Source organism: Gracilinanus agilis, chromosome 5, assembly GCF_016433145.1.
Source record: "Gracilinanus agilis isolate LMUSP501 chromosome 5, AgileGrace, whole genome shotgun sequence".
NCBI lineage: Eukaryota > Metazoa > Chordata > Mammalia > Didelphimorphia > Didelphidae > Gracilinanus > Gracilinanus agilis.
In genome coordinates, this window is record NC_058134.1 from 307397925 (window position 1) to 307418929 (window position 21005).

Genomic DNA, 21005 nt, shown 5'->3' on the forward strand with positions numbered 1-21005 from the left:
TTGCTGAACATAAAGGCTTATGGCAGAGCCAGTCTTTAAGACAAGTAAAGGGACTGAGAGTTTTTGTTTGCCGGCCAGGCTCCTCGAGGACTGCTTCAGGAGAGACAATCTGATTGCTTCTTCCCAAAGGTGGACTTTGGTTCCTGAAAGGCAAAAATAACTCTTTGCATTCTTAAGATTTTAACAGGAAGGCCTATCTATGATAAAATGGCTTGTATGGTAGCAATATAGTAGAAAGAGGGCTGAATTGGAATTCTGGAAGCTTAGGTTCATCTCTAGACTCTACAACTTATTATTTGAGTGGCCTTGAAAAGAATCATTTAATCTCTGTAGGCCTTCATTTCCTCACCTGCCAAATGAAAGGCTTAGACTAAAGCAGAGGCTCTTCTCTTTTTTTGATGTCATAAACCCCTTCTGCAGTCTGCTGGAGCCTATGGACCCCCTCTCAGAATCATCAATGCACAAAATAAAATACAGAGGATTACAAAGGAACCAATGATATGGAAATAAGAGACCCGGGGTTGGGAATGCTTGGGCTAGATGATCTCTAAAGTCCATGTACCTGCTACATTATCCTATACACATCGAGCATCCAATAAATAAATGTTGACTGGCAAGAGTAATGAGCTACCTGTCTTGAGCACATACATATGCAACTACATCATTTACTTACTTGGATGGTGAAAAGAGACCTTCTAGCCTGAGAGCACATTTTATAGGCCACCCATTGCAGCCATTCCAGGTCATTGGGCATGTCTGGAAACCATCTCATTAGCCTGAAAAGGAAAAAAAGAAACAAACACAGCTAAGACTTCACCTTAAAGACAAGCATATCCGAGGATCAGGCCTGGGCCCAAGATCAGAGCAGAAATTGGGGCACACTCTCTAATCTAAAGATTAGTATCCATTGAACCGAACTACAAAATTCTGCTCTTATTGGCATGTCGAGATTTATTCTGTGTCAGCTGGACGTGTCATCCTAAAGACTCAAGGCTTGTGAGGAAAACATCCTCCATGTCACCTCATCCAGTCTGGTGATCAATAATGCGTCCAGCTAGGTGGTTCAGTGGATAGAATGCCAGACCTAGAGATAGGAGGTCCTGGGTTCAAATCTGATCTGACACTTCACTGTATGACCCGGAGCAACTCACTTAACTCCTACTGCCTAGCCCTTACCACTTTTCTGCCTTGGAATCAATACTTAGTATTGATTCTAAGACTGTAGCCAAATTTGAGACCATGAAAGATGAACTTGTGATTGATTTGATGCCAAAAAAGTCTTAGGGGAAACTGGAAAAATAAAATAATTTTTTTAGAGTTTCAATTAGATTTTTTTTTTAAGTTTGTCTTCATTTGTTCTATGAGATAAGAAGGATGTATGACTCAGAAAGGTCGTGGCCTGTGTAAATTCTGATATAAAGGGAAAGACATTATAAACCTATATATACTACTCTGATTAGCTAACTTGGGCTTAATCACTAATAAATAAGTTGGGAGGAAGATTAGGTGATTTTTTTTAGTTTGTGGAATATATGTCCACAAAATTATATTTTATCCACATACAGGAAGGCTTTCTCCATAGAAAACCAAGATGTTGTTCCGTGAAGCTGTTTTTAAAAGTCAGAGACTTCAGGTATCAATCAATAAACAAGCTTTAATGAAGTTTCTAACTATATTAGATGTTGGGGCTTCAAAGAGCTCACTAGCCTGGGAACCTACAACGTGTCACTTACTTTGTCTTAATTTCTTTGATTTTCACTTAGTAGTTTTTTCTATTTAAAAAAAATAAATAAAATTGCTAGTCTTTCCTTATATGAAACGTCATTATTACTTACCAAATGGAACCAAACAATACGTTGACTATGTCTGAAAACACATGGTTCACTCTGTCCTCCACCACCTTTTTAGCTAAAGGCAGAAGGAATGCTTCACTATCAACTCCTATAAAGAACTCACCTTTTTGCCCTCATTTTCCACACCTATAAAATGGGAATTGTAATACCTGTGCTACCTAGCTCACAGGATTGGAGGAAATACTTTGGAAACTTGAAAAAAGCAAATATGCAAATATAAGACAGCATAATTAATAGATTTCAATGAATATTTTGCAATTAAGAAACCATTCACCAGAACAACTTCTACAATAAGGACATTCTAAAAATGGACAACTCAGAAAGGCCTAAGAACTCTGATCAACCAATACTGATTCTAAAGGCTATGTGGCTGCCTACCTTTATCAAAGAGGGAATTGAGAAAGATGATAAAAGATGGGAATACTCAATGTTGGAGAGAAGTTCTAAAGCATTCGTGAATTGGTACAACCATTCTAGAAAACAATTTGGAATAGCACAAATAAAGTCTATGCCCTATTTCCCAATTGCTAAATGGTCAAAGGGGATGAATAGGCAATTCTCAGAGGAAGAAATTATTATTTATTTTTAAATCCTTACCTTCTGTCTTGGGTCAATACTATGTATTGGCTCCAAGGCAGAAGAGTGGTAAGGGAGGCAATGTGGGTTAAGTGACTTGCCCAGGGTCACACAGCTGGGAAGTATCTGAGGCCAGATTTGAACCCAGGACCTTCAGAGGAAGAAATTAAAACTATCCATAGCCATATGAAAAAATGCCCTGAATCACTATTGAGTAGAGAAATACAAATTTTAAAAACTGAGATATGACCTCACACCTATCAAAGTGGCTCATATAACCAAAAAGGAAAATGATAAATGTTGGAGAGAATGTGGGAAAACTGGGACAGTAATACACTGTTGGTGGAGCTATGAACTGATACAATCATTCTGGAAAGCAATTTGGAACTATGACAAAAAACTAGGTTTGTATCCCAAAGAGATCAAAGATAAGACAACAAGATCTACTTGCAGAAAAATACTTTTAGCAGTTCTTTTTGTAGTGGTAAAGAATTAGAAACTGAGGGGATGTCCATCTACTGGAAAATGGCTAAACAAGCTATAGTATATTGTTGTAATGGAATACTATTGTGCCATAGGAAATGACAAACAAGATGAGTTTAGAAAAGCCTGGAAGGGCTTACATGAACTGATACAAAGTGAAGTGAGCAGAACCAGGAGAACATTGTATATACAGTATTTACAGTAACAGAAATATTACACGATAATCAACTGTAAAGGACCAAACTATTATCAGCAAAGCAAATCTGCAAGGCAGCCACAAGGGATTCATGATGAAAAATGCTCTTCACAGCCAAAGAAGGAACTGCTGAAGTCTGATTGCCGATCAAAGCACACCATTTCCCTCTATATTTCCTTTTTCAGTTTTTCATTGTTATTTGTGATACATAGCACGAGCAGTATGGAAATATGTATTGCTGAAAGCACTGGTATTACCTATATCAGACTATAGGAAAGGAGGGAGGGCAAGAAGCTGAATCACAAAATGTCAGATGGCAATTGCCAAAAATTGTTTCTACGTGTAATTGAAAAGAAGGTAAAAAGTAAAGTCTATACCCTTTGACCCAGAGATTCTCTTCGGTGTGCACCCCAAGAAGGCCATTGAGGAAGCCCCTTCTGTACACCAAAATACTTTTAACAGTGGTTTTTGTGGTGGTAAAGAACTAGAAACAAAGTAGATGCCTATCAATTACGGAATGGCTAAAAAAGTGTTATGATTGGAATCTATATTATATTTGGAATTGGAATAATTGGAATATATTATAAATGGAATATTAGTGTGCCATAAGAGATACTATATTCAGGGAAAATGGGAAAACGTAGGTGAATAAATGCTAAGCAGGCCAAGCCAAGCATACAACCGCTGCACCAGTGTAAATGGCAAGAACCTCCATAGAACAATGAGAATGAACGATGCCAAATCAAAAGCTTGACCCCAAGGAGAAACTATGAGAAGATACCCCACACCCTGCTCTCTTAGGATGATGATACAGTGCGTATAACGTCAAATTTTTTCAGTGTTTTATTTGTTTTGTTGATTCTTTTTCTCCTCTTTTTTTGAAAAAAAGCCTTTGTCACCCAGAATGACTTCTTTGGGGGTAGAAGGGAGATGGGGAGGGTAATTTAAGTGATTCAAAAATAATATAATAAATGGAAAAAGATTAGTAGGGGCAGGCAGATGGCTCAGTGGATAGAGAGTTAGGCCTGGAGACCAGAGACCTGGGTTCAAATGTGGTCTCAGATACTTCCTAGCCACATGACCCTGGGCAAATCCCTTAACCCCCGTTGCCTAGCCCTTACCCTCTTCTGTTCTGGACCAGATACTTAGTAGTACCAATTCTAAGAGACAAGATAAGGGTCAAAAAAATAAAAATAAAAGAGAAACTTTTGGAAAGACATCTTTACTTTCTTTGGAAGCCAGATTGAGGACTGAAGAGGAGGAGAGAGAGGTAGAAATCAACAATTTTTGTTTTCTCAGTTTTGTTTTTAGGAATTTGGCAGAGGAAACAATGAGAGGTATGGAAGATGCTAGTTTGAGGGGATGGTAGGAGCTAGTGAAGCTGTATGGTTTTTGGTTTTTTTGTTTTTAAGAGGAGAGAAATCTGGGTATGTTTGAAAACAGCTACTTCATCAAGAGAGATGGACTATTTGGGAAGGAGGAGGATTGAGGAAGCCATCTGCTAGAGAAGATGGGGAGGGACGGAATCGAGGACACATGTAGAGGGTTGAGCTTGGGTAAGGAAAAAGGCCTCCCCAGAGAATGGAAGAAAGGATGGAGGAGGCATTGTGAAGAGGTTTTCAGTTGAAGAGAAGAGGGAGCTCATATGCAGTGGCCTTGATTTTCTCTGCAAAGTAAGAGGTGAGGGTCCTGATCAAGGAGTGCGAAAGGAGGCAGGTATGAGCCGATGGAGGAAGAAGAGAAGGCTTGGAGTAGCACAGGGGGGAATGCGCTAGAAAACCAATTAGGGAGCAATAAAAAGATTGCTTCCAGGGCATTGTCGAAATAAGGGAACACGATTTGATTGTGCACCCTGTGAGCATTAGTGACTGCACTGGAGTAGAGGCAAAGGCCGAAGATGGTGAAAGTAATCATGGCGGGGTTTGGCAAGAGACGAGGTGTGGCGATGGGGCCAAGTGGACAGAGATATGAGACACGATGGCCCTGTGGGGTCAAACTGATGAACTATAGTGTGGAGACTGGACATGAGAGCAGGGACAGTAGCTTGAGAAAGTGCAGAGGGATGGAAGGGTTAAAGATCAGAATGAAAGTGAAGAATAGGTTTAGAAGGGTGAGATGGATGATAGGAAAGAACAGTCCAATAAAAGAATGCCAGTCTTTGCTGCAGGAAGTAAGAAACACTAATGAGGCCCAGGGGAGGCTGAGGTGGACACATGGCGTTTCGTGGGGTTTCAGAGGACTGAGGAATGGGGAGGGCCCGAGCTTTGGAAGCAGCATCACTGTCAATGCTGAACTTTCCTAGTGTAAAGGCGGACACTGGGGAGGAGAGGAGACAGTAAGCAAGGCGCTGGGCTCCTTGAGAAAAGAGGGAGAATGAGTCAGGGGCTGGCACACGAGAAACACTGTCGTCTGAATGGGATGGAGGTGGGAGATTTTGACCCTGAATCTAAAAGGAAAGGGTGCTGAGAGCCAGAGGCAGATGGTGGAGGGAGGACAGTATTCCTCACCCCCCAAGTTCAGTGGGGAGTTTTCATTTTGTCTGGGTGGCAGTGGGGAGGGAGAGAAAGGAGTGAAGTTACCAGGAGGTGTTGGCGAGAATGGCCATGGAGCCATATTGCCAGGGAGACCCAAGCTTGGTGACGGTAACCGTCCGGCAGGGATTGCTTTTTGCTTTGTCTTTGTGTCTCAGTCCCTAGCACAATGGCCGCACCCAGTAGGTGCTTCATTGATGTTTGCTGGATTAAATTGATTTTGGGGTGGTGTCCTGACAAAGCACCGGGGCTCAGGATCTGGCACTAGCTAGGCCTTGGACCAAACTAGGACTCATTTTCCTTACCTGCAAAATGGAATTGCATGATCTTGTTTTTTCCTTTTTATAAGTTTTTTCCATTAAAAATCCATTTTGGTCTCTGTCCCACCTACCTCCCCCACACCCCATGGAATAAAAGAAAAGAAAAAGAAAACCCTTGAAACAAATACGAAGAGTCAAGCAAGACAAATTCCGGCCCTGCCAGTGTCAGAGATATCTATAGCTACAGGCGTCTCATTGTGCACCTCGAGTCCCTCAGCTCTGCCAGGAGGCCTGTGTGGGCTCAGAGGTCCATTCCAAAATCACTAAAAGGCGGTAAGGCTGCCAGAGGTAGAGGTGAGGTGATGAAAGTTCACTCCATTCCATACGTTTTTGGAGGGATGAACTTTTAAAGGAAGAACCTTCTCTCTGGGCTAGATGACCTTCTGGTCATTTATTATTTATGATGGTCAATTATTCATTAGGCCCTCTCTAGCCACGTGACTAAGACACCCTTCGAAGGCCTAGGAGGCAGCTTGAATGGAAGCCACTCCCCCCAAGAAAAGGCAGTGGGAGCCACATAAAGGGGACATTCGTAGTTCTTTTTAACTCCTGGGAGAAAGCTCACCTTAGCACAACAGAAACCGCCGATTCCACAGGCAGCGTACATGGCAGCATCATGTAAGACATTATCCGAACAGGTAAGCTGTTGAGTATCTTGGCCAAGTATCCATCCTTTTCTTTCATTGCCTTTTGCAGAGCTGAAAATTTTTTAAAAAACATTTACTGAGGGGGGCAGCTGGGTAGCTCAGTGGAGTGAGAGTCAGGCCTAGAGACAGGAGATCCTAGGTTCAAACCCGGCCTCAGCCACTTCCCAGCTGCGTGACCCTGGGCAAGTCACTTGACCCCCATTGCCCACCCTTACCAATCTTCCACCTATGAGACAATACACCGAAGTACAAGGGTTAAAAAAAAAAAAATCTAAAAAAAAAAAAAAAACATTTACTGAGGCATCAGAATATGACTTCTGGGTCTGATCTTGACTCACGGTGTGACCTTGGACAAGTCAAGTTGCTTCTCCCGTTCCTTTTTCCTCTACGCAAAATGAGGGAGGTTGGCCTAGTTTCAGTGCTTGGGGCTGGCAAAGGAACAAAGTTTATCTAAATCCTGGGTCCTCTCCCATAAGATTCGAGGAGGGGAGTAGTGAGCCAGGCCTGGAGATGGAAAGTCTTAGGTTCAAATCTGGCCTCAGATACTTCCCAGCTGTGCCTCCCTGGGCAAGTCACTTAACTCCATTTGCCTAGGCCTTACTGCTCTTCTGTGCTGGAGCCAGTACTGGCAGAGTGAGGGAGCAAAAAGGGAGAGGAGAACACTCCAGGTATTGTGTGCACAGTGCCTGACATACAGGAGGTGCTTAATAAGTGCTGATCGATCGCCCACTCTGAGGTAAGGCTAGACAAAGACCCCGAAGGTCAGACAGAGGGGGCTGACACCCAAGCTCTCAAGAACACCAGCCATGTGGCAAACAGAAGCCGTTTGTCTCAGGATCAGTGGGAGAAGGAATGGACGTCATCTCTGCAAATAACTTGAAAATGCAGGTTCTCCAGGAGTGTAAGCACCCCAATGGGCCATATTTTCTGTTTTAAGATTTTTTTCATTCCAGCCTGACTGCATTAACATGACTTATGCAGAAGAGGGCAACCAGGAGCCTTACAACCAGCCTTCAACCTTCTCCAACCTTCAACCCATGTCAGGGAGAATGAAAGGACGGCCAAGAAAAGGCTTCCCAGGTGACTCTTAAGGACCCACAAGAGAGCGGTCGGCAAGGCTGAATGCCAACAAAGCCGGTCTTTTCAGGGGCCTCACAAGGCTCACCTTCTTTCCTGAAGTTCTTCCAGCCACCTCAGGCAGATGTGATCTTTCCCTCCTGTGGGCTTCCTCTGTCTTGGATGGCGGTGCTGTGTGTGCTTGTCCTCCACTCTTTCCCCACCCCCAAGGAACAAACTCCTTTAAGATCTTGCTCATGTTGGGGACAGGTAGGGAGCAGAGCAGATGGAGTACCAGGCCTGGAGTTGTGAGGTCCTAGTTTCAAATCTGGCCTCCGATATTTCCTAGCTGCGTGATCCTGGGCCATTCACTTAACCCTGCCTGCCTGCCTAGCCCTCACCTCTCTCCTCTTTTAGAATTGATACCAAGACAGAAGGTTAGGGTTTAAAGAAAAGAAAAAAGACTCTGCTCAACTTTGTCATTCCCACAGCGGTGAGCTCTGGCCCTGCGCTGCCCGGATCAGATGCTCAGGAGACATCACGAGACCAGACTGTTGGCTGATCTTGGAAGCGGCCCTGTGAGCCCCATCAATAGTCCTTTTTGAGAAAGAAGGAGGTGGCAATTCTCCAAGAAGCAAGACTACTGGGTTAACGCCTTTGGAAGGAAGAACTATGTGGACCGGCTAGCGGAGTGAATGCGTTTCTTGGTCCCCAAGAGATGGTCCGATAATTTCAAGGGTAAGAAGGAGAAAAGGACATTCTAAGATTCCTAACCACCTAGAAAAGGCGTCTGAAAAAATGCTGTGTTTTGGGAGACGGCAAGTCCCTTGGGAGTCTGCAGGGTGATAGAACAGCCAAAGAAAGTGAAGGAGATCATGGGATGCAGTTGGGGGAATGACTTCCAAGAAGAGAGAGGGGATCGTCTTTTGTCCATCTGTCTGTTGGTCTCTCTGTGTGCTCATAAGTCCCTCTGAGCTCAAGCTAGGCCGTCAAGAATCCATGATCAAATGACACATGTAAAACCCAGTGGAATTGCATGTCTGTTGTGGGAGGGGATTGGGGGAGGCCAGGGAAAGAACATGAATCTTGTGACCATGGAAAAACAGTCCTAATTAATTAATTAATTAAAACTTAAAAAAAAAAAAAAAAGAATTGATGATCACTTCTACCCCCCAATGAAGCTTCAAACTTTAAGAACAAACTGGCCTTTCCATGGCACTTTGGGGTCTGCCAAACACTTTAGAGATGTTGCCTCAATTTGGTCATTACAGTGATCCCAGAAGGGAGATACCTTAGAGATGACTATATTCCCCATTTTAAAGCTGAAGGGACTAAAATGGTGAGAATATGGGCAGACAGCTCAGAGCCTCCGTATTTCCACTGGCTACTTGTCTCCCTGTGGAGGCGACTGTGAGGAAAGCCCTTGGCCAGTCTTACAGAGACATTCAATCTTGGTTCATTGACCATTACGTGGGCCATATTGGTGAGAGTGCTGGAATTACAGTCACAAGATCTGGGTTTGAAATTTAGTTCTGGGACTGTCTGTGTATGTAAGCTTGGAAAAGGTCTCAGTTTTCTTATCTGTATGCTGAGAAGATTGGCCCAGAAAAGGTCCCATCCCATTCCAAATCTCCTGATCTTCTACTATATAAAAGAAAGGATAGCTGCTCCCCCCAAAGACTCCTTCCTCCAAGCGGACTATCCCAACAGAGAGAAAGAAGTCCCTGCAAGCACCTTCTCCACCACCATTTCAGTACCTAAAGAAAGTTCAGGTGGGAGGATTTCCAAAATGTCCTCGTCCCATGGAATTATGCTGAGTCGCAGATGGTCCAAAAGCTCGTTGCTCTCTGGCATTATCTCATGAACACTCCGCCTCCGGAGAGCTGCTGGGGGACTCCCATTTTCAGCACAGGATGAAGTGATCTCTGGTTCGCTCCCTTCTGAAGGCACATTCGGCCCAGGAGGTGGTGGGTTATAGATGCCTGGGGAGAGTAAGAGGACAAGGGGAAGGAAAGTCACATCTAATTTTGGAAACAGGAATTGGTCCATAATTGGCTCAAGGGGATCATGGTGTGCATGCAGTCAATGAGTGGCAGAGGGCAACAGTGGAGACACCATCCCATCAGCTGGAAGGAAGGGCCAAAACCTAACTAACTGAGAACCGCCTGGCCCACAGCAGGTGAAAAGTCTTCACTGAGAACTTCTAACAGCTGGTCGTATGAAACTCTGGACCTAGAATCACACTACCAGCTCCAACAGCTACTAAACCAGCTAGACAATGACTCACTGAGTTTTTCTGAGCCCCGGCCTTTGCTGACAATGAGGACAACAATGCCTTAGAGCTCACAGGCCAAGTTATTGAAGACTCAGAAAAAGAGTTTCTGTTTATGCAGGTTCTAGCTTTCAGTATTGACCACATCAAAATTAAATTGTCTTAGTCTCATTATGAAAAGAGTTGTGACCTCAAGGTCTCCCTGAAAGGGTCTCAGGGACTCCTAGGGGCACCAGGACCTCACCTGGAGAGCCTGGACTTCATCATCTCCAGAGGACCTTCTAGCTCTGCCTTTCTGTGGCACTAAGTGAAACCACAAAGCATTAAGCAGCCACCTGAATGTAAGCTCGTGTTACTCTCCCATATTAGAAGACAACTAAGTTTTGTCTTTGTTTCTGCTGCACAATTTCATTTTCAAGCAAGTGGCTTGGCTCATTCCAGCCTATTGCTGAGGCCCAAAAGTAGCCTTGGAGGTGTGTGTTATCCAATTTAGAGCACGCTGATAAAGGCACAGTGTAAGAGCTTGTAGGCCTACTGACCTCTTCCATGGTCAGACTCTGTCGGGGTGTTCTCACTTCTAGATGTCACAGAGTGAGAAGGACACTGAAAATTGAAGTATAAACAAAAGAGGGTAATCAAGATGGTGGGAGGTCTGGAACACTGGGCCTTCCAAAGATGGGCTGAAGAAGTGAGGAATGCTTAATCTGATGAAGAGAAGGTTTAGGGGGAGAGGTGTGACGGTAGTGTCTAAATATCTGAAAGGCTGTGACATGGCAGGGAGGAATGAGACTTGTTCTACTAAGCCCAGAGGACGGACTTCAGAACAATAGAAGGGCAGATGTTTGTGTCATGAAAGATAAACTTCCTAATAATTAGAGCCATTTAAAAGGCAAATCAATGGGCTGCCTCAGGAGGCAGGAAGTTCTCCATCACAGAGAACTTCAATCAGTGTCTGCAGTGGAGGTGGCCAGGCAGCCCTAGAAACTCCTCCCCATTCTGATTCTGAGAAAGTCTCTCACCTTGCTTAAGGATGAATTCAGAGAATCAAAAATTGTCTTCAAAACATGTTGTTGTCTACCTAAAAAACCCAACTACCACCTGCTCTATGCCAGCATTGTTGAAATCCAACTGTACCAACTCAGCTTGGGAAGAATAACTCAACCATCCGATATGTAGGAAGGGCAACCAAAAGCAGGAAGAATGCATCCTACAGCTCTGACTCAAGCTGGATCTTTGTTTTTTTTTGTTTAAGTTTTTATTTTGAATATTTTCCCATAGTTACATATTTCATGTTCTTTCCCTCTCCCCCAAACCCTTCTAACCCCCCTTAGCCGACACACAATTCCACTGAGTTTTACATGTATCATTGATCCAGACCTAATTCCATATTATTGATAGTTGGACTAGAGTTATTGTTTAGTGTCTACATCCCCAATAATATCCCCATCAGCCCATGTGTTCAAGTAGTTGTTTTTCTTCTGAGTTTCTCCTCCTACAATTCTTCCTCTGAATGTGGCTAGTTTTCTTTCTCATAAGTCCCTCAGTCTTGCTCTGGATTCTTGCATTGCTAGTAGTAGAGAAGTCTGTTATGTTCAATTGTACCACAGTGTATCAGTCTGTGTGTACAATGTTTTCCTGGATCTGCTCCTTTCACTCTGTATCAATTCCTGGAGATCATTCCAGTTCACATGGAATTCCTCCAGTTCTTTATTCCTTTGAGCACAATAGTAAATAGTATTCCATCACCGACAGATACCACAATGTGGTCAGCCATTCCCCAATTGGAGGACATTCTCTCATTTTCCAATTTTTTGCCATCATGAATAGCAAGGCTATAAATATTTTTGTACAAGTCTTTTTCCTTATTATCTCTTTGGAGTATAAACCAAGCAGTGCTATGGCTGGATCAAAAGGCAGATAATTTTTTAAAGCCCTTTGAGAATAGTTCCAAATTGCCATCCAGAACGGTTGGATCAATTCACAACTCCACCAGAAATGCATTAATGTCCCAGTTTTGCCACATCCTCTCCAACATTCATTACTCTCTCCTGCTATCATTTTAGCCAATCTGCTAGGTGTGAGGTGATACCTCAGAGTTGTTTTGATTTGCATTTCTCTAACTATTAGAGATTTAGAACACTTTCTCATGTGCCTATTGATAGTTTTGATTTCTTTATCTGAAAATTGCCTATTCATGTCCCGTGCCCATTTATCGATTGGGGGATGGCCTGATTTCTCGTACAACTGATTTAGCTCCTTATATATTTGAGTAATTAGACCTTTGTCAGAGTTTTTTGTTATAAAGATTTTTTTCCCAATTTGTTGCTTCCCTTCTAATTTTGGTAGCATTGGTTTTGTCTGTACAAAACCTTTTTATTTTCATGTAGTCAAAATTATTTATTTTACCTTTTGTGATTTTTTTCTAACTCTTGCTTGGTTCAAGTTGGCTCTTTGAAGCCTTTCTCATGAAGAGACGTCCATCACTCATCTCATCATTTCACTAAAACTGGGATGGAATCATAAATTTTCATATAAATAGGACCAGCTAAAGGACAAAAAGTATTAACTGGCCAAGAACCAACCATGTCTGAGAGTTAATGTTGCCAGTAGTAAAGTAATATAACTACCCAGAGAGCCATCCAAGATCTGCTGTTCAGCTCAAATGATTCTGCATTTGCTTCACTTTTTAAATGCTAATTGATGATGTCACAAAATGTCCAAACCTTAGGGTCTCTCTCAATGGTTCCTTGCCTCATTTATGTCATAGGTCCCTTCTCAAAAGAATGCTTTTTGAAATGTATAATCGAAGGAAATGAGAAATGTCAGCTAGAGCTTAGCAAAAACAAAGATATGTTTTCCCCACTCAAGTTAAAGATTCCCTCTCTATTCCTAAGTCTTTTAGGGTTGGGCCCTCAGTTAGGATCCCCTCAGAGGGGAGCCTCAGAGATCGTCCTGTCTAGTCCAGCCCAACCCTGAATTAGAGGCCTCTCTGCAACATACCCAAAAGATGGCCTCCAGCTTAGAAGACTCTGAATGCAGAGGCACGTCTCCAAAGCCATCCACCACGCCAAGAGAGTGCCAGTTATCATCGGTTCTGCTTTTCTTATGTCAAGCCCAAACCTTCCACCATCCCCTCATTGTTCCTACTTTTGCTGTTCGCAGACAGGTCACCTCAGAGACCACAATGATCTGAGCAGAGCATCAACATACCCTTTTCCTCCAAGAATCTCAATGCATCCAAATATCCCCGAAGACAGATCTCTCCAAGTACCTATAAACAAGCCAGATGGAGCAATCCACAGGAAAGAAAATTAGGGCGGATTAAGGCAAGAAGTGTCTGCTTTAAGCAACCCTGTTCCCAGGAGACTTTAACAATCCCAGATTATTATATAGTATATTATTATATACTCCCAGGATACACTTGGAATATTCAAATACCCTAATCAAACAAAGCAACCCAAGTCAGGCTCTCCATATATTTTAGTCTACACCGAAATGAGATCCCAAAGAGTTTGTTGAATCTTCTCCTGTGGATTTGATGTTTATTTGATAAATACTTATTTTATAAATGGGGACAGACAGTTGACTTGCTAGAAATGTTTGAGTGTTAGCCTTTTGGGAAGACAGAAAGTCACCTAAGGGATCCCAAGGGCTCTGCAAGCTCCAAAATATAATAATAGTCTTTCATTCGTTGAAGCCATGTTTCCCGACTTCTGTTGGGTGATTTGCTATCATTGTGACTGCTGTTTGAAGGAGGGGAAGAAGCATTCTGTGCTGTCCTGGACTCAGGATTTCATTGGTGTAGAAAACTCTGCTGGTACAGATAAAGAACTGGTTTGCCACTTCTTATCTTTAAGAGCTTCCTGGGAATCTAGAAATTCAGTGACTTGCCCAGGGTCACACAGCCAGTTAAAGGCTGAACTTGATCTGCCGTGCAATGCTGTCTCTTGGTTATCGATTGGTGTTGAGTCATTTTTCAACCCTGTCTCCCTAACTCTTTGTGACCCCATGGGAGGTTTTCTCAGTGGAGATACTGGAGGGGGTTGCCATTTCCTTCTCCAGTTCATCTGACAAATGAGGAAACAGAGGCAAATAGGATTCAGTGACTTGCCCAGGGTCTGAAACTGGATTTGAACTCAGATCTCCCTGATTCTCTGTACTGTGGCACTACCTAGCTGCCCCTGGTTATCAATGACTGAATCAGATTTTCACACTTGGAAAGCAGCATCCTGGTTTTACCTTCACATCTTATACATATCCTTCCCCTTCATCTCCTTTCCCAATGTCCCGTGTAACTCAGCACACTCAAGGGCATCATCCCACGTCAACATCAACACGATACGTAAAACAATCCTCTCTGCTTTTGAAGCATGCACCCCTCCAAACAGGGACATTTGCTTCCTGCACTTCTCATCTGGTATCTGTTTCTTCCTGGTTTTGAAACGATATCGATTTGCCTGAACAAATCTTTACTACCGAGTGCAGGGTGTCCTGTGCTAAGTGCTGGCCATGTCGAGATAGATACCACAGAGACCAGCTTTCAAGGATCATAATGAGAAAGGAACACCCACACAGAGCTTTGATAACAGGAGGAAAAGTCCTGGGAAGTCCAAGGAGAAATCTGAGGAGGGAGAGAATATTTAATGGAGGAGGCCATCGGATCTCCACTCTCCAGCTGGAAGAGATCTCCCAGGCCATCTCATCCAACTCCCTCCTTTACAGATGAGGAAGCTGAGGCCCTAAAAAGGAAGTGACTTGCCCAAGGTCACCCAAATAGGTGTGGGATAAGAGCCGAGGTGTGTCTGATGGTTCCAGGGCTAATGTTCTTGCTCTCTAAGCTGGTCCCTGAAGCAAAGAAGGGGCTTTGCCAGATAGAGATAAAGGGGAGATCTTTGAGACGTGGTGAGAAGGTAGAGTATACTGCCAATCACAGCGGTCTCTCTTATGCAGTTTTACTTTGTTATATGGAAGGGTCCTGTGGCAAGTGACTAGCATAACATAAAACTTATTTTTGTTTAATTTTTCAGAAAAAAAGAAGTGTGGGAAAGCTAAGTAGCACAATGGATAGAGCCAGGTCTGGAGTCAGGAGGACCTGGGTTCAAATCTGCCCTCAGACACTTCTTAGTTGTGTGACTCTGGGCAAGTCACTTAACCCCATTTACTTTTTATCCTTCTGTCCTAGAGTTGTTACTAAGACAGAGAGTAAGGGTTTAAAAAGAAAAGAAAAAGAAAAAGGAAGGGAGGGAGGGCCAGGGCAGCAAATCCTTTGTAGGCATGGGCCGCAGCATGAACCCTGGAGGAGCAGATGGAGGAACCCCCCTCCCCCCAGGCTTCACATACCTTTAGCTCCGGTGGGAAAAGTGCTCTGGCTAGGAGGTAAACATTGCCTGAGCAGAGACGGAAGCTGAGGTTGGCGAAAGACACATGGAAGAAGTTGGTCGATACGACTTTGGGGCAGATGTCGTGCTCCCCGTAGAAAGGAGAAACAGTGATGGTGGTGCTGGCGTCGATGAGAGGAACGTTGCTGCTCGCTCCTCCATCCATGTAGCGCTTTGGGAGGAAACATGGAGACAAGCGTTTACCTGTTTCTTCCAAGGTGCGAAGCCCATTCCCTGGGGCGATCTCTGCCAAGGGCGGCACCCGCTGGGACAAAGCCCTGGTCCTGCGCTCTTGTCGTGCCAACGGGGCTGAGGCTGGACGCCGGGGCAGAGCGCGCTCTGCAAGAAAGCCAGTTTCGAGGTGGAATTTGAAAGAAACCGAAACCGTTCCTGAGAACAGCCAACAGCAGCCTCGTGCCCCCTCCTCTCCCCTAGACTGTTCATCCTGCACGTGGTCCTCTCTTGGTTCTTCAGGGGCACCATCCACCCAGGGCACAGCTCACGGCCCTTTCGGGGAAGAGCCCTGATAGACAGCTTTTCGGCAGACTCAGGCTGGAAGCATCTCCAGAGCTGGGCATCCCGGCTGCCCTTTCTGGCGCCCAGGATCACTTCCATTCCACCTGGAGTCGGCCTGCTTGAAGTTGGCCTCCCCCTGACCCAGACTGGCCCTCTGTGACCCTGGGCACAAAACGTCCTCTGACCTCTTGGTGTCTGCCTTGGGCCACTCTCAGGATTAGTGGACGAGCAGGGATCAGCCTGCTTCACTGGGCTTCCCAGCCAGGGAATATGTGAAATATTACCTATGGGAGATATATATATATATATATATATTCTACCATACGGATTCTATGTAATGTAATATGATCTATATGATACTTCACTGATGAAATCCCAGGTCCATTCCATGTGGCCCTCCATGACTAAGAACCAGTAAGAGACACGTCGTTTTTCCTCAAAATGTGGACACAGTTCCCCTTGGGGAAGCTGCTTTTTCACTTGCTTACTAACCTATACTCCTCCTGAGCTTTCCCAAATAACTCGAGCGGATGTTTCCAAAGCAATCTGGCCGCCATCCGGACTCGGGTAGGAGCCTGCCTCGCATTTTTTCTCTCTCCCTCTCTCCCTCCTTCCCTCATCTCCCTGCCTGTCTCTCGCTTTCCTTTGTGGCTTTACAAACCGTGGCTGGACCTTTTACACATATTGGTTTCAGTAGTCAGGACCCAAAGGTCTGATTTTTCTGAAAACAAGTTTGTTAAAAAGAAAGCAAACAAAATGAGGGAAAGGGAGAAAGAGAGAAAGAGAATGAAGGGGGTGAGGGAGAGATGGAGGGAAGGAGGGAGGAGGGAGAGAAGCGCATCCCTGAAATCAGAGCCTTTCTGCCATCTGGAGACCCAGCAAGTGGTCCATGGGAGCGTGAGGAACTCCAGGAACCTCCATGCCTTACTCCCTGGCTATGTGACCTCTCAGTCCCATCTGCCCTATTCTCCAGACCTGGAAGGACCCTGGAACCTTTCCATAGTCCTCTGTGCCCACCTTCGTGTCAAAGGATGTTCCATCTAGTCTTTCTTGCTCATTGTTTCACATAGATTGGTCTCAGTGCTTCAACAAGACTGGTGGCTGCCAGTTCTCCTCACAAAGCTCAGCTTAGGGTCCGGAAAGTCACCTACTCAACCTGGGCCTCAGGTTCTGAAGCTACAAAATGGGGATGAACATTCTCATGCTGTCTATGGCACGCCTTGCTGTGTGGAAAGTGCTTTGATAGCATAAAAGCACCATGAAAGTGATGATTCCATCCTCGTTGGATACCAGGAATGCTCTGGCACTCACACCTTTCATGGAATATTGGTTCCTGGCAATATTGTGTGTCCATTTTTGTCTTTATAGCCCAGGCTCCTAGCATGGTGCCTTTGCACACAGCAAGAGATTAATAAATGCTTTATAAATGTCCAAGTTTGGGTCTTGGTCTCCTCTTGGACCGAAGCTTCCTGAGCTCTGTACAGAGTAGGTTTAAAAGTGTCTCACATTGTATTATTATACGGAGGCAGCTTGGGGCTGCCAGAATGAACAAGTTCTGGAGTCTGGAGTTCAAATCCAGTTAGCTAGAAGATCATAGGCAAATCACTTAAGCGATGTCTGCCTCAACTGCCTTATCTGTAAAGTGGGCATGACAATAGCACCTACCTCCCAGGTAGTGGTAGAGATCAGATGACCTATTGGCAAACCTCAAAGCGCTCAGTCCATGCTAATCAGGGCACTAACTCTTCCTAGACTGGCGATCTTGTTCTTAAGCCCAGAGGTTTAAGGAATATGCCTGCCATTGTCCAAGCTAAACAACACAGTTGCCCGGCCAGATTCCTAGAGATCTCACGGCCCGTCTACTCAACTCGTGCCATTTCACAAGCATTCACTCACGCTCAGGCAGTAAAACAGGTAAGAATTGTTTTCTCTAACTTTGCAGCCTGGGGCTCTGGCAGGGCAGGCAGTTTAGTCTATTTGGGCCTTTGCCAGTCCCCTCCCTCCTGGCACCTCCTCATCCACCAGATTGTTTGGCACCTGCAGCCTCTCCCAAGGGAAGCTCCCCGAGGGCAGGTTCTGTTCCATTTTGGTTTTGCCTCCCCAGCCAGGAGCCCAGGAAAGACCTGTGGCCTGGAATTCAGGAAAGCCGGTTTTTTCTCTGCTGCTCTGCTCCTTGCTGACATCCAGGCTCCGGCCAAGACGCTTCCCCCTCAAAGCCTTTGTTTCCTCATCTTTACATGGATTCCTGCTCTACTGGCCTCACAGGGTTGCTTCAGGTTGAAACATGAAGTAGAAGCGTGAGAAAGGCTGCAAACTAAGCCCTGGATGCCTCCTCCCCCCTCATCTTCCTCCTTTTCTGCTGGGCTGCTCACTATCTTGCACCTGGCATACACTTTGGACCCCTCAAAAAGCCGCCCCCATGCTAGAGCAAAGAAGCTTTCCCCGCTCTAACCCTAGCACAAGATTGAAGCTCTGTGACCCATTTTTTGAGGGGAAGGGGGCTGGGAGAGGGGGGAATACACTCTGGAGTCCCTGCCTCAGGGGAAATGTTTTCAAATCAAATTAATCCTCAGATGACCAACCTGAGGTCCACTGGAATTTGTTCGTTTGTTTTTAACTCTCATGTCCCGTCTTTGAATCTATATTACATATTGGTTCTAAGGCAGAAGAGTGCTAAGGGCTAGGCAATGAGGGTTAAGTGACTTGCCCAGGGTTACACAGCTGGGAAGTGTCTGAGGTCGGATTTGAACCCAGGACCTCCTGCCTCCAGACCTGGCTCTTCATCCCCTGAACCACCCAGCTCCCTTGACTTGCCAGATTTTTTAAAAGAGAAGGACAAAAGAAAGTTTTGTTTAACTAGCCAGCATGTAGCAGTGGATGGGTAGCCCAGAAATTCTGGTGCCCCGGGGTCTTGGTCCCAATCTCAGCCAGCCTCCTTACTTGGTGCCTAGGAAACGAATGGAGCACAACTGGCAGGCGTGAAGACTTAAGTATGAACACTTACTAGCTCCAAGACCGAAGTCCAAGCTCTATAAAACAGGGACCAAAACACCACTGACCCCAAGGTTGCTGAGAAGCCCAGAGAGCTGCTGGTGGTAGTGATAGCAACGGTGGGGTGACTGACCAAGTCACTGTGGACGTTGGTTTTCCCCTCTATAAAGTGGGGTGAAGGTAATCTTTATCCTGCCTATTGTAGCTAATGATCTTCTGCCTAGTAACCTGGAGAACTACAGCAATGAGAATTACTTTCATCACCATTAGCAGGTAAGTGACTGGCACTAGGTGTCAGATACTTGTCAGCTTAGATCACTTTGCATGACTAAAGTTATACTGAATTAATTATTTCATTGAATTAGCAGGGACTAAAAGCATTTTTTTTTTGATGGTGAGTGGGAGGGTAGAAGGCCTATGGCTGGAAAATATGGATGTGCAGCTTAATCCCATGACCTAAGCTTTCTTAGACTTTAATCTGTCTTCTGATAGGGTAGCTTCCTGCCTCCACTCTACCTCACTCCCAACGCACACTCTCCCTCTCTCCTTCTCTCCCTCCCTCCTCCCTCCTCCCTCCTCTCCCTCTCCCTCTTTCCCCCTGTCTCTCTCTCTTCTCTGTCGGTCTATCTGTCTCTCCGTCCCAAGCTTCCTTTCCCTTCACCACCTAAAACATCACTCATGATGTCCTATGGGGGCTTTAGTCAAAGAGAAGCTGGGAGAAATGTGATTCATTTCCTAGGAGAATATGAAACATCGAAGTTCAGTATTTTTAAAAGGACAAATGGTTCTCTCTCATCAAATAAGTAAATCTCAATACTAAAAGGCACCTTTAAGGTCATTTAGTTGAAGCCCATTTTATAGATGTGGACAATGAGGCCTACACAGAAGGGAAGTCACTTGACCAAAGTTCCTCAGATAAATAGTGGCAGAGGCAAGATTGAAATCCATGTCCTTTCACCTTAGTGTCCAAGGTTCTTGCCAACATATTAAATGGAGACATAAGCTCAACAGAGAACAATTCCTAAGAACAGAGCCAGCTATTATCAGCTCCCTCTGCGGCACTAGAAAAAAGTAAATGTTTAAAGCCTACTCATGGTCTGATGTCAAGGGTAGCACTGGGAAAATTCTGAAGAATGATGACAATAACCCACAAGTCTATAGAGCACAAAGTTGAGGTGCCTTACCCTGGTCATACAACTGGAAAGTGTCAGAATTGAACTCAAATGCAGAATTCTTTCCCATATCTGCATTACACCAGAAGAATCTATCCTGTGGGCCTTCACCTCCCCTGGCCCCTTTAGTGCCTTTTATTCAATAAACATTTAAGAGCCTATTAGGCTCCCCATCCCCCCAACTCCAATTAAGTATCTCATATCCTGTTCAGACTCTTCTTAAAACCAGAAAATTCTCCCTGAGATGTGAAGGACTTAACCTATTGTCCATGATGGTAAAAATGATAAAGCCTGATAGAAATCCAAGGTGATATTATTGAGAAAAAGACCTGGAGGAAAAGACAGGACTGAACTCAAAGGACTGATAACACAGGACTTTATTAACCCTGTGAGGGAAGATTATTAGCATTCTTTCTTTTTTAACAGAGACTGGAGGCCTAGCAAGTGGAAATCATGGGCCTGTGGCCACCCAGCTCCCAAATGGCAAGGTCAGAAGTTGATCTTGGGAATTCTGACTCTCAGCCCAGTGTTTCATTCATCCACCATTCAGAAAGGAAAAGAAAATGGCAACATTGCAGCAAACAGGGACAGGAAATCAGTGAGAAAATGTGCTTTTTCTTGCCTCAGCAGTTCGAGGCAGAATAGACTCAGACCTGGAAGGCTCCCTAGAGGCCATTTGCCCGAACCCTCTCATTTCACCGTGGAGGAAACTTTCTTGGAGATGGGAAGTAACTTGTCCAGAGTCAATAAGTAATAATAAGAGCTGAGATTAAGAACCAGGTGCCCTGATCCATGATTCAGTTCTCTTCCTACTACATCCCTCTGCCTCTGGAATCATTCACAGAGGTAGGTATCCATCTCTTCTGACTACACATAAGACTGGTTTTGTATGTAGGATAGAAGACAACGTAGCTGAGTCCTTCATTTCTTCCCTTGGGATAAAATGCTAGCTTGGCCTAAGTAAAAGGTACTTAAACAAAGTCTGAAGTGACTACAACCCAGGCCCTAGCTCAC

General features: G+C 44.6%; 1 protein-coding gene across 1 annotated transcript in view; it reads right to left on the reverse strand.

Annotated features, from left to right (window-relative positions):
* The window catches only part of PNPLA3 (patatin like phospholipase domain containing 3), a 33021-nt gene continuing 12016 nt past the window's right edge, over positions 1–21005 (reverse strand). The window contains exons 4-9 of the mRNA XM_044678362.1: positions 15275–15484; positions 13145–13205; positions 9420–9644; positions 6525–6657; positions 674–776; positions 1–143 (exon numbers count right to left, since the gene is read on the reverse strand). Coding sequence (XP_044534297.1) covers positions 96–143; positions 674–776; positions 6525–6657; positions 9420–9644; positions 13145–13205; positions 15275–15484 — 780 coding nt within the window. The 3' untranslated portion in view covers positions 1–95. The remainder of the gene's footprint in view (positions 144–673; positions 777–6524; positions 6658–9419; positions 9645–13144; positions 13206–15274; positions 15485–21005) is intronic.